The 16,511-nt window shown below is 45.3% G+C and overlaps 1 protein-coding gene across 3 annotated transcripts; it reads left to right on the forward strand.

The window, feature by feature from the left end:
* Positions 1–565: 565 nt before the first annotated feature.
* Nifk (nucleolar protein interacting with the FHA domain of MKI67) lies at positions 566–10,356 on the forward strand. Of its 3 annotated transcripts, none has more exons than XM_006995391.4 (7): positions 566–730; positions 2,352–2,489; positions 3,419–3,527; positions 5,148–5,359; positions 6,884–6,964; positions 8,809–8,934; positions 9,509–10,356. In XM_006995391.4, exons 1-7 carry the CDS (start codon positions 626–628, stop codon positions 9,698–9,700), a joined length of 963 nt encoding a protein of 320 aa, XP_006995453.1. In that variant the 5' UTR covers positions 566–625; the 3' UTR covers positions 9,701–10,356. The 3 variants fall into 3 exon arrangements, with proteins under 3 accessions (XP_006995453.1, XP_006995454.1, XP_076403300.1); XM_006995392.3 differs by having other exon boundaries at positions 568–730; positions 2,355–2,489; XM_076547185.1 differs by lacking the exon at positions 6,884–6,964 and having other exon boundaries at positions 570–730.
* Positions 10,357–16,511: the final 6,155 nt, after the last annotated feature.

Raw genomic sequence — 16,511 nt, forward strand, 5'->3', positions numbered from 1 at the left:
ACACTTAAACAGAAGGGCGTGAGGAAGGAGGAGGGTTACAAACCAAGCCAAGTGACATCTCTATGAAAATGCCATAAAGAAACCTATGGTGAGACCCTGTCTCAATTTAAATAAATCCGAAGAATGGCAAACAAACAAACAAACAAAAAAAGACACAAATGAGTTGGGTCGGCGGGAGGTCATAAGTGAAGGACTGGTTAGCTGTGTATCAAGGGCACAGGTAATATTTGGGACTTTATGTTGTTTGTTTTTGAGCCAGGGTCCCATGATGCACAGTCTGTCTTGGAACTCACTATGTACATGATCCTCCTGCCTCCACCTTCTAAGTGCTGGGATTACAGACGTGGGACTCCAGTCTCGGTTTCCAACCTAGGACTTCGTGCATGCTTGGCAAGCACTTCACCCCCTGAGCCAAAGCCTCTGCCTTGGGGTTGATTTTCAATCCTCCTTAGAATGCGTCTCCGTTTCTGGCCAGTAGGTGGCGATCGAGCTCGCCCACTACGAGTCACTGGGAGCGGCTGTTCTTGCCTTCCCTTCTCGCCGCCTCTTCTTCCGCTTCCGGGAGGCGGTGGGAGCGTCACTTCCAGGCGCTCCGCGTGGACCGGCTTGGAAGGCTCCCTGCAGCATGGCGGTGTTAGCCGGCCCCTCCGAGCCGAGCCTGGCGCTGAACCCGCTGGAAGACTCCAAGTTTCAGGAGCAGCTGACGCAGATCCAGCAGCGCGCGAAAAAGGTGAGCGGCGGGGCGGCCGGGCTGCATGGGGAGCCGAGCTCTCACGGGCTTGGAGACTGCGGTTCGAGTCAGGAAACTGAGGCAGGTCGGGATCGGTGTGAGCGTGGGTCCCGGGGCCCTCGGGACTCAGGTGGAGACAACGCGGCACCGCGCGTAGGAGCATGGCACAACCAGAGAGGCGTCCACTTTGGCTCGCGAAGTGAGGGTTCCGGGGCTCCCGCAGCACCCGGAAGGTGGATGTGTCTGTCCCCTTACGTTGGAGTGCTTAGAAGACGGAATGACATCCCCTGACCCAGCACCCGGGAGGGGAAGCAGGAGGATCGAGCGTCGGAAGTAGCCTGGACTACACATTCAGACCAGGGCTAGCTAAAGAAAATAGAGACGGTGCCAGGCGGTGGTGGCGCACCCCTTTAATCCCAGCCCTCAGGAGGCAGAGGCAGGCGGATCTCTGTGAGTTCGAGGCAGCCAGGGCTACACAGAGAAACCCTGCCTCGAAAAAAATTTAAAAAAAGAAGAAAAGAAAGAAGATAGAGACATTACTTGTCGATCTCTATTGGCCGACAATGGCCCCAACAAAAGTTTACATTCCCTTTGGTTTTTAGCATGAAGTGCACTGGAGAAAAAGAAAGTTGGTTTTTTTTTTTTTTTGGTCGTTGTGGGGTCTTTTGGGGAGGGTTGTTGTTTGTTTGTTTGTTTGTTTTAATTTTTAAATGTCACTACCGGGTCTACTGTAGCCCAAGCTACCCTTAAATTTACTGTGTGTAGCTGAGGCCTTGAACCCTGGTGTCCACTTCCTGAATGGTGAAATTACAGGCCGGAGTCACTCTACTTGATGGAAAACAAGCAGGTTAGAGTATGGTGACAGAGAAGTACAATCTGCATTGTCAAGGCTAACAGCTGGAAATAGTATGCTTAGGTGTGAGTAAACTGTCATCTACATTCAGAGTTAAAGGTCCCGGGGGTCAGTAACAGTGGCAGACATTAGCTTGCTTGTCCGTTCACTCACAGTACAGCCAGCTCACCAGCACATGTTGTACTGAGGCATTAGACAACTTTTTGTGGGAGTGGGTGAGTGTGGACGTGTGTGTCCATGGTGTGCGTAATGGTGCATGTGTAAATCAGAAGACAGCCCTTGAGAGTTTGTCTATTGCTCTGTGGCCTCTGTGATTGAGCCGTCTTGCTGCCCCAAGAAAACCATTGACAGCCTGACAGTTTTCCTTAAGGAAAGAGAGACATCAAAAACCTAGTTCTTTAATTACTACTGTGTTAGGCATATGAGTAGGTTCCTATACCGAGGGGAGGGAAGAGTTTTGAAAGTTTTGTTATAAGCCAGGCAAGGTGATATATACCTTCAGTCCCAGTGCTGGGGAAGCATAGGCAGGCAGATCTCTACCTATCCCCTAAAAAGACTTTAGAATTAATAACCCTCAAAGGCCATGGTGGAGGCCTTTAATCCCAGGATTCAAGAGTTAGAGGCCAGCCTAGTCTACATAGTGAGTTCCACTCCAGCCAAGGTTCCATACTGAGACCCTGTTCGGAAAAGTATACACACACTCACAGAAGTTTTGGTGCAGCATGAGTTTGTGTTTTTAAAATGTTTATCTGTTGTTTTTGTCCTCAGCAGAAGAAGGGAGAAAATCTTAAGCCTGGAGTCATCTTTCTGGGCCACCTGCCATCAACACTTAGCGAAAGCCACATCTATGACTACTTTACCCAGTTTGGTACTATTAACAGATTTAGACTGTCCAGGAGTAAACGGGTAAGATGATTTATCTGAAATCAAATGTGTGTACTTGTGTTTTTCAATTGTGTGTCATCTTTTGTATTTATAGGCACAACATTGTCACCTACAAAGTTCACACTCAAGAACTTTTCACAAGCCGGTTATGATAGTGCACGCCTTTAATCCCCCCACTGAGGAAGTAGAGGCCAGCAGATTTCTGTTGAGTTCCAAGCCAGCCTGGCTTGTGTCATGAGTTCCTGGTCAGCCAGAGATACATAAGGAGAGCCTGACTGTAAATAAGTAAATACAAATAAAATAGCTTCACAAGTTGCAGTGGAGTCACAGGAAGATAAGCCTGGCATAGTGGCGCACACCTTCAATCTCAACCCTTGGGAGGCAGAGGCTGGCAGATCTCTTGAGTTTGAGGCTAGCCTCAGCCTCCTTTGTAACCAGGATTACAGATGTGGCCAGGCTGCTATGGTTTTTGTTTGTTTTGTTTTTCGAGACAGGGTTTCTCTCTGTAACAGCCCTAGCTGTCCTGGAACTCACTTTGTAGACCACGCTAGCCTTGAACTCACAGAGATCCATCTGCCCCCGCCTCCCAAGTGCTGGGATTAAAGGTGTGCTCCACCATGCCTGGGCACACTGCTATGTTCTTAATGAAGCAACATGCGTGTGACAAATAGGACTGCCCATGATACTCCAAAGAGCAGAGTCTAGGACTATGGAAGCCCAGAGACGGCCTTCCATGTGCCTTTCTCGGGGAGTTAAAGGAGGCCAGAAAATCTGTGTTCCAGGTTGTAACTGTCTTAGTTGTTTTCTTTTTGTATGACAGTTCCAGGGTGTGTGGAGTGGGGTTGGAGTTAAAGTGGTAACATGGCGTCTCCTGAGCACCCACAGGGGCATGTTAGGAGCTTGGTGATGTGTTAGATTTAACTGTTCCTTTTGTGGGTTTTCTGTTGCAGACTGGAAACAGCAGAGGGTATGCCTTTGTGGAGTTTGAGTCTGAGGATGTTGCCAAGATAGTTGCAGAAACAATGGACAACTACCTTTTTGGTGAAAGACTTCTATCGTGTGAGTGCTCTGACCTAGCACAAGGGCTGTTTCTATACTGATGGGATTAAGCAGTTACTTGTGGGGCTTGTACTCAGGAAGAAGAGCTAACCCATCCTTAGTGGGTGATTAAAAAGGACTTTGCTGCGGAAATACTCAGATTGGAAACTGATACAGTTAAAGCCTAGCATGGTAGCATGAGCCTTTAATCCTAGCACGTGGGAGGCAGAGACAGGTAGATTTGTCGAAAAGAAAAGAAAAGAAAAGAAAAGAAAAGAAAAGAAAAGAGGGAAAAACGGACGTTATAGAGAGGCACGAGCCAGGTAAAGGGTAGGAGTGCAGACCAATGGCATCCCTGATCTAATGGATGGTAAATGCCAAACCAGAGGTGACTGGTGTTTAGTTGTTGGGAATGTGAGGGAACCAGAGTGGAGGAGAGATAGGCTACAGGTCAGATTCTTGATACCCATAAAACTCAGAGTTTATTCTGAGTTCTGTGTACAGCCCATTCATGAAGCCTAAACAGGTTAACACCAAAGGTAAAGAATCCCATTTCAAAATCCAGACTAAAGGACATTGGATGGCACGCTGGCTGCCAGCCTGGCTGCAGGTTCAGAGAGGATCTGAAGGAAACAAGGCAGACTGTGGTAGAGCAGAAAACCACATGCTCCACACAGATGCTCATCCAGACACACACGTGCATTCGCTGTACACAAGGCAGAGTGCAGTCGCTAACTTCTGTGTTCCATCCCAGGACGCCTGTAGCGTCGCCATCCAGATCTCTGTCCTTGGAAGCCTACCTACACCCATGGTAGAGTGCCCTGCCCTAGGACCGGTCCAGAGGTTGACAGGGCTTGCTGTCACATTGTTCTCCTAGTTCCTTCACCACGAGAGACAGTCTCAGTGGCCTGATGGGGAGCCGTGCTCAGTTGTAAGCGTGGCTCCTGTTAGGGAAGGGCTGGGCGGGAACCTAGGAGGACTGGTGCTGCACTCCCTCTGCGTTGAGGGAAAACAGCAGAAAGGGCTCTGGATTCGACAGACTTTTCTGGCTATTGCCTCGAATCATTAGCCGCCCAGGATAGAATGGGATCGTCTCGGCCCAGGAGTGTAGCTTAGCTCGTAGAACGCTGGCCTAGCATGCACAAGGCCATGGATTTCATCTCTTATCAACACACAGACTGCATCTCATGGCACAGGCCTTTAATGCCTGTACTCAGCATTAAATGTGGACGCTGGAGGATCAAAAATTAAAAATTCAAGGTTATTCTGGGCAAAACAGGGTGTTGAGAGCTCCTTAGACTACGTGAGACACTGTGTAGAAAAAGAGGACAGACAGGTGGCTCAGCAGGTAAGATGCTTGCTGTGAAAGTGTGACAATCCAAGTTCAATCCCCAGAACCCACGTAAAGGTGGAAAGAGAACCAACTTCACAAAGCTGTCCTCTGGCCTCCACATGTGTTGAGGCATGTGAGCCCACACACATGCGTTTGCATAGACAATAATTGTTTGAGTTTCTAAAAGGTATTTTTTCTGCCATGTAGTTAGTTCATACCACAAGAAATGGCCCTAGAGAAAATATAAAATTAAAGTTAAGATCCTTTCTTTTTTTGCTTTTTGTTTGTTTTGTTCTTTTTATATATAGGTAAATTTCTGCCACCAGAAAAAGTCCATAAAGAACTTTTTAAACAGTGGAATGTTCCATTTCAACAGCCATCATTTCCAGCAGTGAAACGCTATAATCAGAAACGGGGACATTTGGAAATGTTAAAGATGGAATGTCGGTTTAAGAAGAAGGAAAAATTACTCCGGAAGAAGCTAGCTAAGAAGGGGATTGATTATAGTTTCCCTTCATTGGTAAGTGTCCTTTTCTGAGTTTTCTTAGTGGTTTTTCTTAGTGGTGGGGATTCTACCTCACTAGTCTGGCACAAATCTATATGATTGTAAAGACTGTTTCAGTGCTTCTCACATGCTAGGATTTTGGTTTGTTTGGGGGTGTGTGGTTATTTTGGTTGATTAGTGGTCAGGTTAGAGTCTGACAATGCTAGGCAAGTAAGTGGTCTATTGCTGAGTACTTGCCTACTTCTGTGTGTAAGGTTTTCACTAAAACTTTAAAACACCAGGCTGGAGAGATGGCTCAGAGGTTAAGAGCACTGGCTGTTCTTCCACATGTCCTGAGTTCAGTTCCCAGCAACCACATGGTGGCTCACAACCATCTACAATGAGATCTGGTGCCCTCCTCTGGCCTGCAGGGATACATGCAGACAGAACACTGTATGCATAATAAATAAATCTTAAAAAACAAAACAAAACTGAAACACTGCATTGTGGATTCTTTTTTTTTTTTGTTTGTTTTTTTTCGAGACAGGGTTTCTCTGTGTAGCTTTGCGCCTTTCCTGGAGCTCACTTGGTAGCCCAGGCTGGCCTCGAACTCACAGAGATCCGCCTGGCTCTGCCTCCCGAGTGCTGGGATTAAAGGCGTGCGCCACCAACGCCCGGCGGGATTCTTTTTAATGTTTATGGTACTGAAGGTGGAACCCAGAGCATTGAGAATGCATCATCCAACCCTCCCACCCCCAAACACTGTCTTCCTTTTAGAGAAAAAAAAATCACTGAGTCGCATGGCCTGGTTTGAAGGACGTCTGTAGCTCAGGCAAGCCTTTATCGTAGTTCCTCCTGCCTCTTGAGTTCCTGGGTAAATAAATGGACTTATAGCCCCACAGAGGCAGCTGCTGCTGTTGTGCCTGTTAAGAATGAGTCTTTTGTTCTGAGCTGGCATCACACTTGTTATGTAACTGAGGATGACAGAATTTCTGGCCTTCCTGCCTCTGCTTCCTAAGTGCTGGGATGCAGGTTTATACAGTCCTGCAGGTAAAAACCAGGGCTTTAAGTGTGCCACTTTATATAAACTATATCCCCAGGCCCCTGCCACCTTTCCCCTAAAATAATTTCCCACCTGTGTACCAAGTGGGTGCCTGGTGCCCTCGGAGGCCAGAAGAGGGTATCGGATCCCCTAAAGCTGTAGTTTACACTTGTGAACTATCATATGGGTGCTGGGAATTGAAACCTGGGTCCTCTGAAAGAGCATCCAGTGCTTTTAATTGTTGAAGCATCTCTCTAGTCTCCAGCATTTTGTTTTTAAACCGGAGTCTTACTACATGATCTATGCTCCCCACAATTGAAGGTCCTTCTGCTTCAGCCTTCCAAGCGCTGTGATTATGAACATGTGATACTCACCTGGGTTATAGCAAAGCCTTTGCCCCTGGTTACATTTGAACCATTTGGCAATTGGACATTGATGCTCAAAATAGGCATTCAGCTACAGCATATCATATAGCTGATAAATATGCAAATTATTAAATTCTTAATACTTATTTTCAGGTCTTACCTAAACCGAAGAAGGGGACTTCAAAGGACACCCTTAGCACTCCTAAGAATGCTGAAGATTCCAAGGTTACCCAGGTGAGATTGGCTTGAGGCTGGAGAGATGGCTCAGTGGTTAAGAGCACTGCCTGCTCTTCCAAAGGTCCTGAGTTCAATTCCCAGCAACCACATGGTGGCTCACAACCACCCATAATGAGATATGGTGCCCCCTTCTGGCATAAAGTTGTGCATGTAGATAAAACACTCATATATATAAATAAATAATAAGATTTTGAGCCGAGAAACCCTGTCTCAAAAAAAAAAAAATACAGAGAGATTGGCTTGATAATGGCCACCAATTACTGAGGAAATCCTTTCCAGGCGAGATGGCATGAAATGAAGGCACTTGCCACCAAGCCCAGCTCCCTAGTTCAATCTCTGGATCTTATGTGATTGAAGAAAAGAGCTGACTCCTACAAGTTGTCCTCTGACCTCCACACACAAAAAGTAATGATAAAAAGAAAATGTAAGGTGAATTACCTAAAAAAAGGAAGTAATTTCTGCTACTTCATTTTTTTTATTAAGTTGGTGTGTGTACATGAGTGTGTGTGTGTGTGTGTGTGTTTGGAGTTGTATTGAGGTATTTTTTGAGATTTGGTAATCTTAATGTAGCCCAAGTGAGCCCCAACTTACAACATAAGTTCTAAAGATGAACTTCTCATTCTCCTGCCCCCCACATCTCTGGTGCTGGGACTGTAGGTTTATGCCACTATAGCTGGTCGCTTGCAATGTGGATTCTTTTTTTGAGACAGGGTTTCTCTGTGTAACAGTGCTGGCTGTCCTGGAACTCACAGAGATCCTCCTGGCTCTGCCTTTTGAGTGCTGGGATTAAAGGTGTGCACCACCACTGCCCAGCCCCATTATGGATTCTTAAAAGCTTAAAATCGGGTGGAGATATGGGACAGTGAGAAAGAGCGCTTGCTATGCAAATATGAGGACCAGAGTTCAGATCCCAGCCCCCAAACAATGCCAGGCCTAGCTGTGTTCATGTTCTGCACATGTCTGCAACCCCAGGGAGAGGAGGCACGTGTGTACACATGAAGCTGTCCACCAACCAGCTTTGGGTTCAGTGAGAGACTTTGTCTTAGGGAAATAAAACAGCGATGGAGCAGGACACCAGGACCCTTCTGACCTGCAGGCTTGAGAGCCAGCATGTGGGTACTGGAAATTGAACCTAGGCCCTCTGGAAGAGCAGCCAGTGCTGAGCCATCTCTCCAGCCCCTTGATCTTCATTGTTATGCCATTCTAGATTCTGCTTTGTGTTCTTTTAAACTGTTATAGTCATAAAGTCGGTATTAGGAGGAGTCCGTTGAGCATCAGTTCTGCAACAGGTTTTGAGAGTGTAGGTTGGACTACAGTAACTCCAAGAACAAGAAGTGACTCAGCAGGGGTGTTTTTTTCTCTGGCTAAGTCCCTTTGTTGCTAGTCAGGAAGTGAGATGAGGAAGCTGGCTGGACTTTTCCTCCCCTACAGTAGGGAGTACCAGGTGTCTTTCACCATAAAACAAACAAGAACGTAGGTCATAAGGGCTGCACCTAGGTTTTCAGAAGGTCTTTCCTCTTCTCTTGGATGAATCTTGAGACTGTTTCCATCTTCCCTAGAACCTATCAGCCTTTTTCCAGAACACATAGTTGGGGAAAGAAGGCATCTGTTCTGGGCTTTAGACTTTCAGAAGCTAGGTGTCTGTTACCTCTTTGTCTCAGTCTTTAACAGTCACAGAAGTATTGTTCTGGGGACAGGGTGTGATGTGTTATCTTGGCTGGGATTATAGCAAAGCCTTTTCCCTGGTAGCATGAACTAAGTTAAAAATGGGCATACAACTATAGCATGTGCATGTAGCTGAGAAATAGGCAAATTGCATAATTCCTAGCTTCTGTTTTCAGGTTTCACCTACTCCAAGAGAAAGACTTTCAGGTGTACCTAGGAGAAAGGAGAAGAAGATGAGGAGGAGAATTGCAGAAAGCATTCGTAGGAGGTCTAAGAATTCTAAGAAGTCTGTGGACAGCGAGGTGAGTGTGCCTCATGTTCTGGGAGTCAGTTACTGTAGACAGAGTTCGAAGGAGGAAAATCAGTCTATGCTGTTCCGTTCAGTGGGGCTGAGTATTTGAGTGAGTATTTGAGGTTTTCTGTTTTTGATTATTTGACACAGGGTCTCATGTCATGTAGTCCAGGTAAGCATCCAGCTCACATTGTGGCCCAGGCTAGCCTAATTTCGGATCTTCCTGTCCCTGCCTCCTGAAAGCTGAGGTTACAAACAAACCATCAATTTGGCTAGATACCAGATTGAATCTTGTGACATTTTATTAGTAGATCCCTAACTAGTGACTTAACAATTTTGTATCTAATATCTCATAATAAAGTATTTCCAGTCAGTAAATTTGGTAAGCTCCGAAACTCTTTACTGTCTCCAGTTGTGTCAATTGAAGTATAAACAGGCTGAAAATAGATCACGTGGTACAACTTAAATTTAGGAGCATAGTGGTGGTGTTGGGTGATAGATAAAGCTAGAAAGTCAGTGACATTGGGTAGTTGTTCTAGATGCCTGTTCTCAGTCCTGGACTGTAATGTACTTGTTGGTTTCAGGGTCCCACACCAATTTGTACACCAACATTTTTGGAGAGACGAAAATCACAGGTGACCGAAATCAATGATGATAAAGATAATGAAATCATTTTCAAACAGCCTGTGTCCACAGTGAACGACGAGGGGCAAAAGACTCCAACACCTGCACGCTCTGGGAAAAAAAGACCAAGAAAGAGGAAGAGCAACCAGTGATCCTGAAAGCTCTCTGTGTGTACATCTTCTAGGCAGATGGGATTTTGTTATAAAGGCCTGCTATATTTTACTAGGTGCAGTGATGTGTAAGCCACTGATGAGACTGTCTGTGCCAGTGAGGAAAACCCTCAGGGACTTGGCTGTTTTGCCCTCTCCTGTCCTGATTTGTGTTCAGGCTTCACAGCTCCCATAGTTTGCTCGGCCTGTATCACATTACAGGCTTAACTACCACCAGCAGCCTTGTGGCCCCACCAGTGCTGTTTGACGGTCTGTGTGGTGTTTGTGCACATAAACCCAAAAGAGTATGTCGGGCTTCATCCTCAGACCTCTGAAACTGGAAGTTAAATACATGTAAGGAGGGGAGAAGGCAGTCCCAAGTGTGACGACAGATTTACACAAGTGCTGTGAGGATCTGGAATCACTTGTTTTCACCATAATTAATTACAGGTGAGCTCGTGAAGGTCCGATAGATCAGTTTCAGCAGTTACATTCAAGATTCAAACAGTGACCAAACTTTTCTACAATTGACCTGTGTACAAGAGAACCTAAGAACTTTGGGAGAGGGGGGATTTGTTCATCACCTGTTTTTGTTTCTCTGCCCCTTCTGTGCTTTTGTGTTGCCAGTGCAGGTTTGTTGAATATACCTGTCAATCACCGTTGAGCATTCTTTCATTCAGGTGTGGGTGTGAGCATACATACTTGTGTGTGAGAGTACACAAGCCCAAAGCGGAGACCCAGTGTCTTCTATCACTGTCCCTTACTCATTGAGATAGGCCTCTGTTTTGTTTTCTTTTTCAAGACAGTGTTTCTTTGTGTAGCCCTGGCTGTTCTGGAACTTGCTGTGTAGATCAGCCTGGTTTCAAACTGCCTCAAGATCTGCCTGCCTCTGCCTTCCAAATGCTGAGATTAAATGTATGCATCACCACTTCCCAGCTTAAGATAGGATGCTTAGTAAACCTGACTTCAGACCAAACACAAGAGTACCTTGATGGCCAGGTGTTGAGTTCAGGACCTAGGAGAAAACATTCTGAGTATGAGAGTCTTTCCCATTCATGAGCAGACGCGTGAGACTTTAGTACTTAGCTCCAGATAGCTAATGAATATAACTTAGAATCAAGGCAGAATGTCATGGCTTGTGGCCTATGACGTCTTTTGTATGTAGTGTAAGACAAACTATTTCTTCAATTACTTTACCTTATTGTGTATGTGTCTGAGGAGCACACGCAGGCTGTGGCACATGTATGGAAATCAGAACAACCCTTTTGGGACAGGTCCTCACAGAGCTAACCAGCAACCCCAGAGATCTCTTTTTCTCTGTCCAGAGGTGCTTGGAGGTCCTCACAGAGCTATCCAGCAAGCCCCTGAGATGTCTTTTTCTCTGTCCAGAGGTGCATCACCAAGCCTGGTTCTTCTATATCCATCTTACATCCTCGTGCTCTTGTGACAAAAAGTACTTTACTGTGCTGTCTTCCCAGCCCTATTTGTTGAAACAGTCTCATGTTTCCCAGGCTCCCCATGACCCTCCTGCATCTGTCTCTGGGTATGTACCACCTTACCTGGCATCTTTTCTCTCTTCCTCTTCATTCTACCACTGAGCTGTATCCTCAACCCTATGAAGTGGTTTTTAGATAATGTTTTGGAGTTACTGTGAGGAGATACCATGACCATGTCAACACTGGTTTTTTTTGGGGGGGGGTGGTTGGTTTTTTTTGAGACAGTAGCTTTGGAGCCTGCCCCTAAACTTGGTCTGTAGACCAGGCTGGCCTCAAACTCAGAGATGTACCTGTGTCTGCCTCCCAAGTACAGGTATTAAAGGTGTAAACCATTGCTGCCCGACAGACAATGGCAACTCTTATAAGCGAAAGCATTTAATTGGGTGACTTAACAGTTCAGAGGTTCAGTCCATTACCATCATGGTGGGACATGGTGCTGGAGAGGTAGCTGAGAGTTATACATCTTACGTAGGCAACAGGAAGTGAACTGGGACACTTGGTATCTTGAGCATATATGAGACCTCAAAGCCTGCCTCTACAGTGATACTTCCTCCAAAAAGACCACACCTACTAATTAGTGCTGCTCCCATTTTTTTTTTTTTTTTTTTTGGTTTTTTTTGAGACAGTGTTTCTCTAGTTTTGGTGCCTGTCCTAGATCTCAGAGCTCTATAGACCAGGCTGGCCTCGAACTCACAGAGATCTTCCTGGCTCTGTCTCCCAAGTGCTGGGATTAAAGGCGTGCGACACAGCTGCCCTGAGTGCTGGTCCCTCTGGGGGCCATTTTCTTTCAAATCAGCACAGATGACTGAAATCAGTGTACTTGTGATATCCTCCAACTTCAGCATGTGGACATCTGCATCCATTGCAGTCATGTTCAGGGAGTGACATCTGTCCTTGACTCTGACCAAAAACAAAATCTGACTACACGTGGACATAACAGGCTAGTGTTTGCCAGCGATTTAGTAATAGGAAACACCTTCACTTCTACAAAAACTGAAATGTGAGCAGAAGGGAAGCTGGAGACGTGGCTCAGAGGCCAACAGTACTTGTCATTCAGAGGAACTACATTTGATTCCCAGCACCCACATGACAATTGTCAGTAACTATCCTCTCCTGCTTCCAGGGGCACTAAGCACAACTGTGTGCAGGTGTACATGCAGGCAGAGTACCCACAGATACAAAACAACAGGGCCATCATTGTCCGTTTATCATCACAGTGCTTCATTGAGCAACCACATTACACCATTGTGTCATCAGAACACTCAAATGTGACATGGCTCATTTTAATGTCACCAAGGTCATACAATTCAAGGCTCCATTGTGGCATTGGCATTTGATACACAGGGTTCTATTGTGCTGTCCCATAGACAATAGAATGTTCACTAGTGACAGTGGTGCTCCACATGAGCTACTGTATCACCAATGGGTTGATATCACAGAACTGTGTTCTAGTAAATGCTCCATTGTGACATTTACAGTGTGACTGTGGCACCACACTTGAATAATATCAGTGCATCATATACCACCAAACTGAATTGTGACATTGTAAAGTTTATTTTGACATAGCCAACCTCCACTGTAATATTTTATGTTTGCTTGTGATGTCACAATCCTCAAATACTATGTTGAAATGCTCCATTGTGACCCTAAACTGAATTTTGGTATTCAGTGCTGAGCATAATGCTGTACATCTGTAATCCTCAGTAAGCTGAAGTAGGAGAAAGTTTGAGGGTAACCTGGGTTACATAGAATCTGCTTCAAAACCAAGAAAATAAGCTGGAGATTAGTGTAGCTAGCGTTTCCCTCCCTTGTCCACAGTCAGGACAAATCTCTCACCCACCAGTCCCACAGCCGCTCAGACCCAACCAAGTAAACGCAGAGACTTATATTGCTTACAAACTGTATGGCCGTGGCAGGCTTCTTGCTAACTGTTATTATATCTTAAATTAACCCATTTCTATAAATCTATACCTTGCCATGTGGCTCGTGGCTTACCGGCATCTTCACATGCAGCTTGTCATGGTGACAGCTGGCAGTGTCTCTGACTCAGCCTTCTACTTCCCAGAATTCTTCTCCTTGTTCTGCCTATACTTCCTCCTGCCTGACTACTGGCCAATCAGTGTTTTATTTATTGACCAATCAGAGCAACACATTTGCCATACAGAACATCCCACAGCAGATTAGCTTTGTAGTATGCTTGTTTGGAGAGCTTGAATCCCTGGGGTTCATTCCTAGCATTGAAAATTGGTCATGGTGGTACACAATGGAGGCAGGAGTATTTGAAGATTATCCTAGCTATATAGTGAGTTAAGGCTGGCCTGGCATGCAGGAAACCTTATCCAAAAAGGTGGAGGGTGGGTAGTATGACTTTCAACCCTTGAGTTCCCATTTAAGCACGAATAGTATGTGACTATAATAGTGGTTTACACCATTTCATGCTCATGTGTGTCAGACACTGTTGCAAGCACTGTAAGTATCTTAACTTTTTCCTTACTGTGTTGGTGGGGTGGGAAGTGTCCTTCTTAAGTCATGATTTCCCTTGTTTCTGCTGTGCTGTGTGCTCCAGGCTAGCTGGCCCACAAGCTTATAGGCGATTCTCATTTCTCTGCCCATTTCACTGTATGAGTGCTGGGATTACAGAAGCATGCCACTGCATATAACTTTCTGTGCAGTTTCTGGAGTTGGACTCAGCTCTTGAGACTTGTAACATAAGCACTTCTCCCTGCTGAGCCATGTTTCCAGGCCTAATTTTTTTCCTTTGAGACAGGGTTTCTCTGTGTAGCCCTGGCTGGCTTGGAACTCATTCTGTAGACCATACTGTCCTCTAACTCACAGAGATCCAACTGTCTCTGAATCCCAAGTCCTGGGATCAAAGGTGTGTGCCACCACCGCCCAGCTCTAAATCTTATTTTTAAGACAGGGTTTATTGCTGAACTTGGAGCTCACCATTTTAGTTAAACTGGCTGCCAGTGAGTTCCCAGGAACTGTCTGTCATGGCTGGTCAGCTGGGGTTTCAGGCATGTGCTGTCACTCCTAGCTTTTTATGTGGGTGCTCCAGTCCTTACTCATGCGTGCAATGCAAACACTTTTCCCACCAAACCATCTTCCCAGGTTCTAACTGGCTTAATGAGAACTACTCTATGAAGTGGTAGATTCTTCTCATCCAAAAGAGGGGGGAATTGAGTACTGTCAATGGTTCCCCAGTTAAAATGACTCAAGCCCTTGTTACAGTAGGACAAACTTGGCTGCTGTATTATTATTAGCAATGGAAAAGGAAAGACACAAAAGCCTTCTGGATGAGACCTGATGACTCTGAAGTTGGGATAGAAATGGGGGGATGGGGCAGTTACTCCAAAAAGAGGCCAAGATTTCTTACGTAGATTCAGTGCTGGCTAGTTTTATGACTACTTGACACAAACTGCACTCATCTGAGAGGAGAAAACTTCAATTGAGAAAATGCCTCCATAAGATAGGCATGTAAGCAGGCAAGCCTCTCCAGCATTCTTAATTAGTGATTGATGGGGGAGGGCCCAGCCCATTGTGGGTAGTGCCATCCCTAGGCTGGTGGTCCTGTGATAAGAAAGTATGCTGAGCAAGCTAGCAGGCAGCACCTCTCCATGACCTCTGCATCAGCTCCTGCCTCCAGGTTTCTGCCTTAACTTCCTTCAATGCATTGTGATTTGGAAATGTAAGAGGAAATAAACCCTTTCCTCCCTAAGTTGTTTTGGTCATGGTGTTTATCACAGCAATAGAAAACCTAACAAGATAGGTTCTCAAAATAACAGCAGCATACCACTAGGTGGCACTCGAGCCCAAAGACCAATCCTAAAAAAAGCAGGATCTGTCATTTACCGATTGCCAGAAGTACAAGATTATTAGGGCATTTTTACCATTACTTTTTTTTTTTTAAACAGTCTCCTGTATCCCCTACTATCCTCAAACTTGATGTGTAGCTAAAGACTGAATTCAAGGTCTTAAATTTCTGATATTCCTGCTCTACCTTCCAAGTGCTGGGATTGCAGACGTGTACTACTATGATGGTTTTGCAGTGTTGGGGATGGAACCCAGGGCTTTGTACATGCCAGGCAAGCATTCTACCAAAGGAGCTAGATTCCCAGACCCCAGCCTCTACTTAAAACTAAAATTCCATGTAGGGAATTTGACTTTGCTACCATAATTACTCCAAAGACAATCTTGTTTCTTTTAATTGTGTGTGTGTATGTTGCACACACAAACACAGGTGCCTGCATAAGAAGGTATTGGCTGAAGTTACAGGCAGTTGCTAGCCACCAGCATTAAAGCCAGAACCAAATTTGGATTCTTTGGAAAAGCAACAAGTACTCTTAAACACTGAGCCGTATCTCCAGCTCCTAAACTGTCTTTAATTCACAATGTATTTTCAACTCAGTTTTATCTATTTATATGCATAAACACTCTACTTAGTGTCACTGTGTCTCTTTCCTGCTTCACTTAATAATCTCAGCATTTTAGATTTTCCTTTTCTTTCTGAGGTTGTCTTTGAATTCTCAATCCTCTTGCCTCGGCCTCTGGAGTGCTAGGATTACAGACATGTGACACTACACCCAGCTGGAATTATTTTTCAAGTTATCTCTCCATGATGTATTTCTAGCCTAGTTCCTCTCAAAAACAAAATTTTTAATTCCATTTGAAAAGTTAGAGTTTACCTTAGGCCAGGAGTTAGTGTCCTGTACCCATTCCCCATCTTTTCCCTCCCATCTCTTCCAGCACTAGGGAGGTAGAGGAAGCCTGGTCTACAAAGTGAGAGTTCCAGGACAGCCAGAGAAACCCTTCTCCTCCTTTGCAGGGTGGTACAAGCCTTGGCATCATATCATTGGGTGAGGGTGTGTAACCTTTGAATTTACTGGTTGGTGGTTACGGTTATCATTTGGGGGCAGGACAAGTCCTAGGCTTTGTCCTTGAGCTACCATGGAGGCTGGCTGGCCTAGCAGGTTCACATTGACCCATGCACATAGTTCTAAGTTGATGAGGAGTCTCAGACAGTAAACAATTGGCTGAACCTTGAGCAGTCAGATTACATACAGAAAGGGAGCTACTGAAAAGACTAAGTCAATGCCCTCCCAGAAACTCTCAAGTTCAAGTCTCAGGAAATTGAAATTGAGGCCTGATCTCTGAACAGCCTGTTATGGCATCTGTTTGGTCCTTTCAGCACCCACAACTGGTGTCTCACAACCTTCTGCCTAGAGCTCCATTTCCAAGGGTTCAGATGACTTCTGCCCTTTACAGGGATCTGCATGTTCTCTTAGATACACATACAACACATAAATAAAAATAAGCAA

The sequence above is a fragment of the Peromyscus maniculatus genome, chromosome 11, assembly GCF_049852395.1.
Source record: "Peromyscus maniculatus bairdii isolate BWxNUB_F1_BW_parent chromosome 11, HU_Pman_BW_mat_3.1, whole genome shotgun sequence".
Classification (NCBI taxonomy): Eukaryota; Metazoa; Chordata; class Mammalia; order Rodentia; family Cricetidae; genus Peromyscus; species Peromyscus maniculatus.

What these genes read in the sequence shown, in the direction of transcription:
- Nifk (XM_006995391.4), top strand. Translation starts at nt 626, where the DNA reads ATGGCGGTGTTAGCCGGCCCCTCCGAGCCGAGCCTGGCGCTGAACCCG. An exon ending in TCCAGCAGCGCGCGAAAAAG is followed by an intron (nt 731 to 2,351) that starts GTGAGCGGCGGG and finishes TTTTGTCCTCAG; the next exon opens with CAGAAGAAGGGAGAAAATCT. An exon ending in TGGTGAAAGACTTCTATCGT is followed by an intron (nt 3,528 to 5,147) that starts GTGAGTGCTCTG and finishes TTTTATATATAG; the next exon opens with GTAAATTTCTGCCACCAGAA.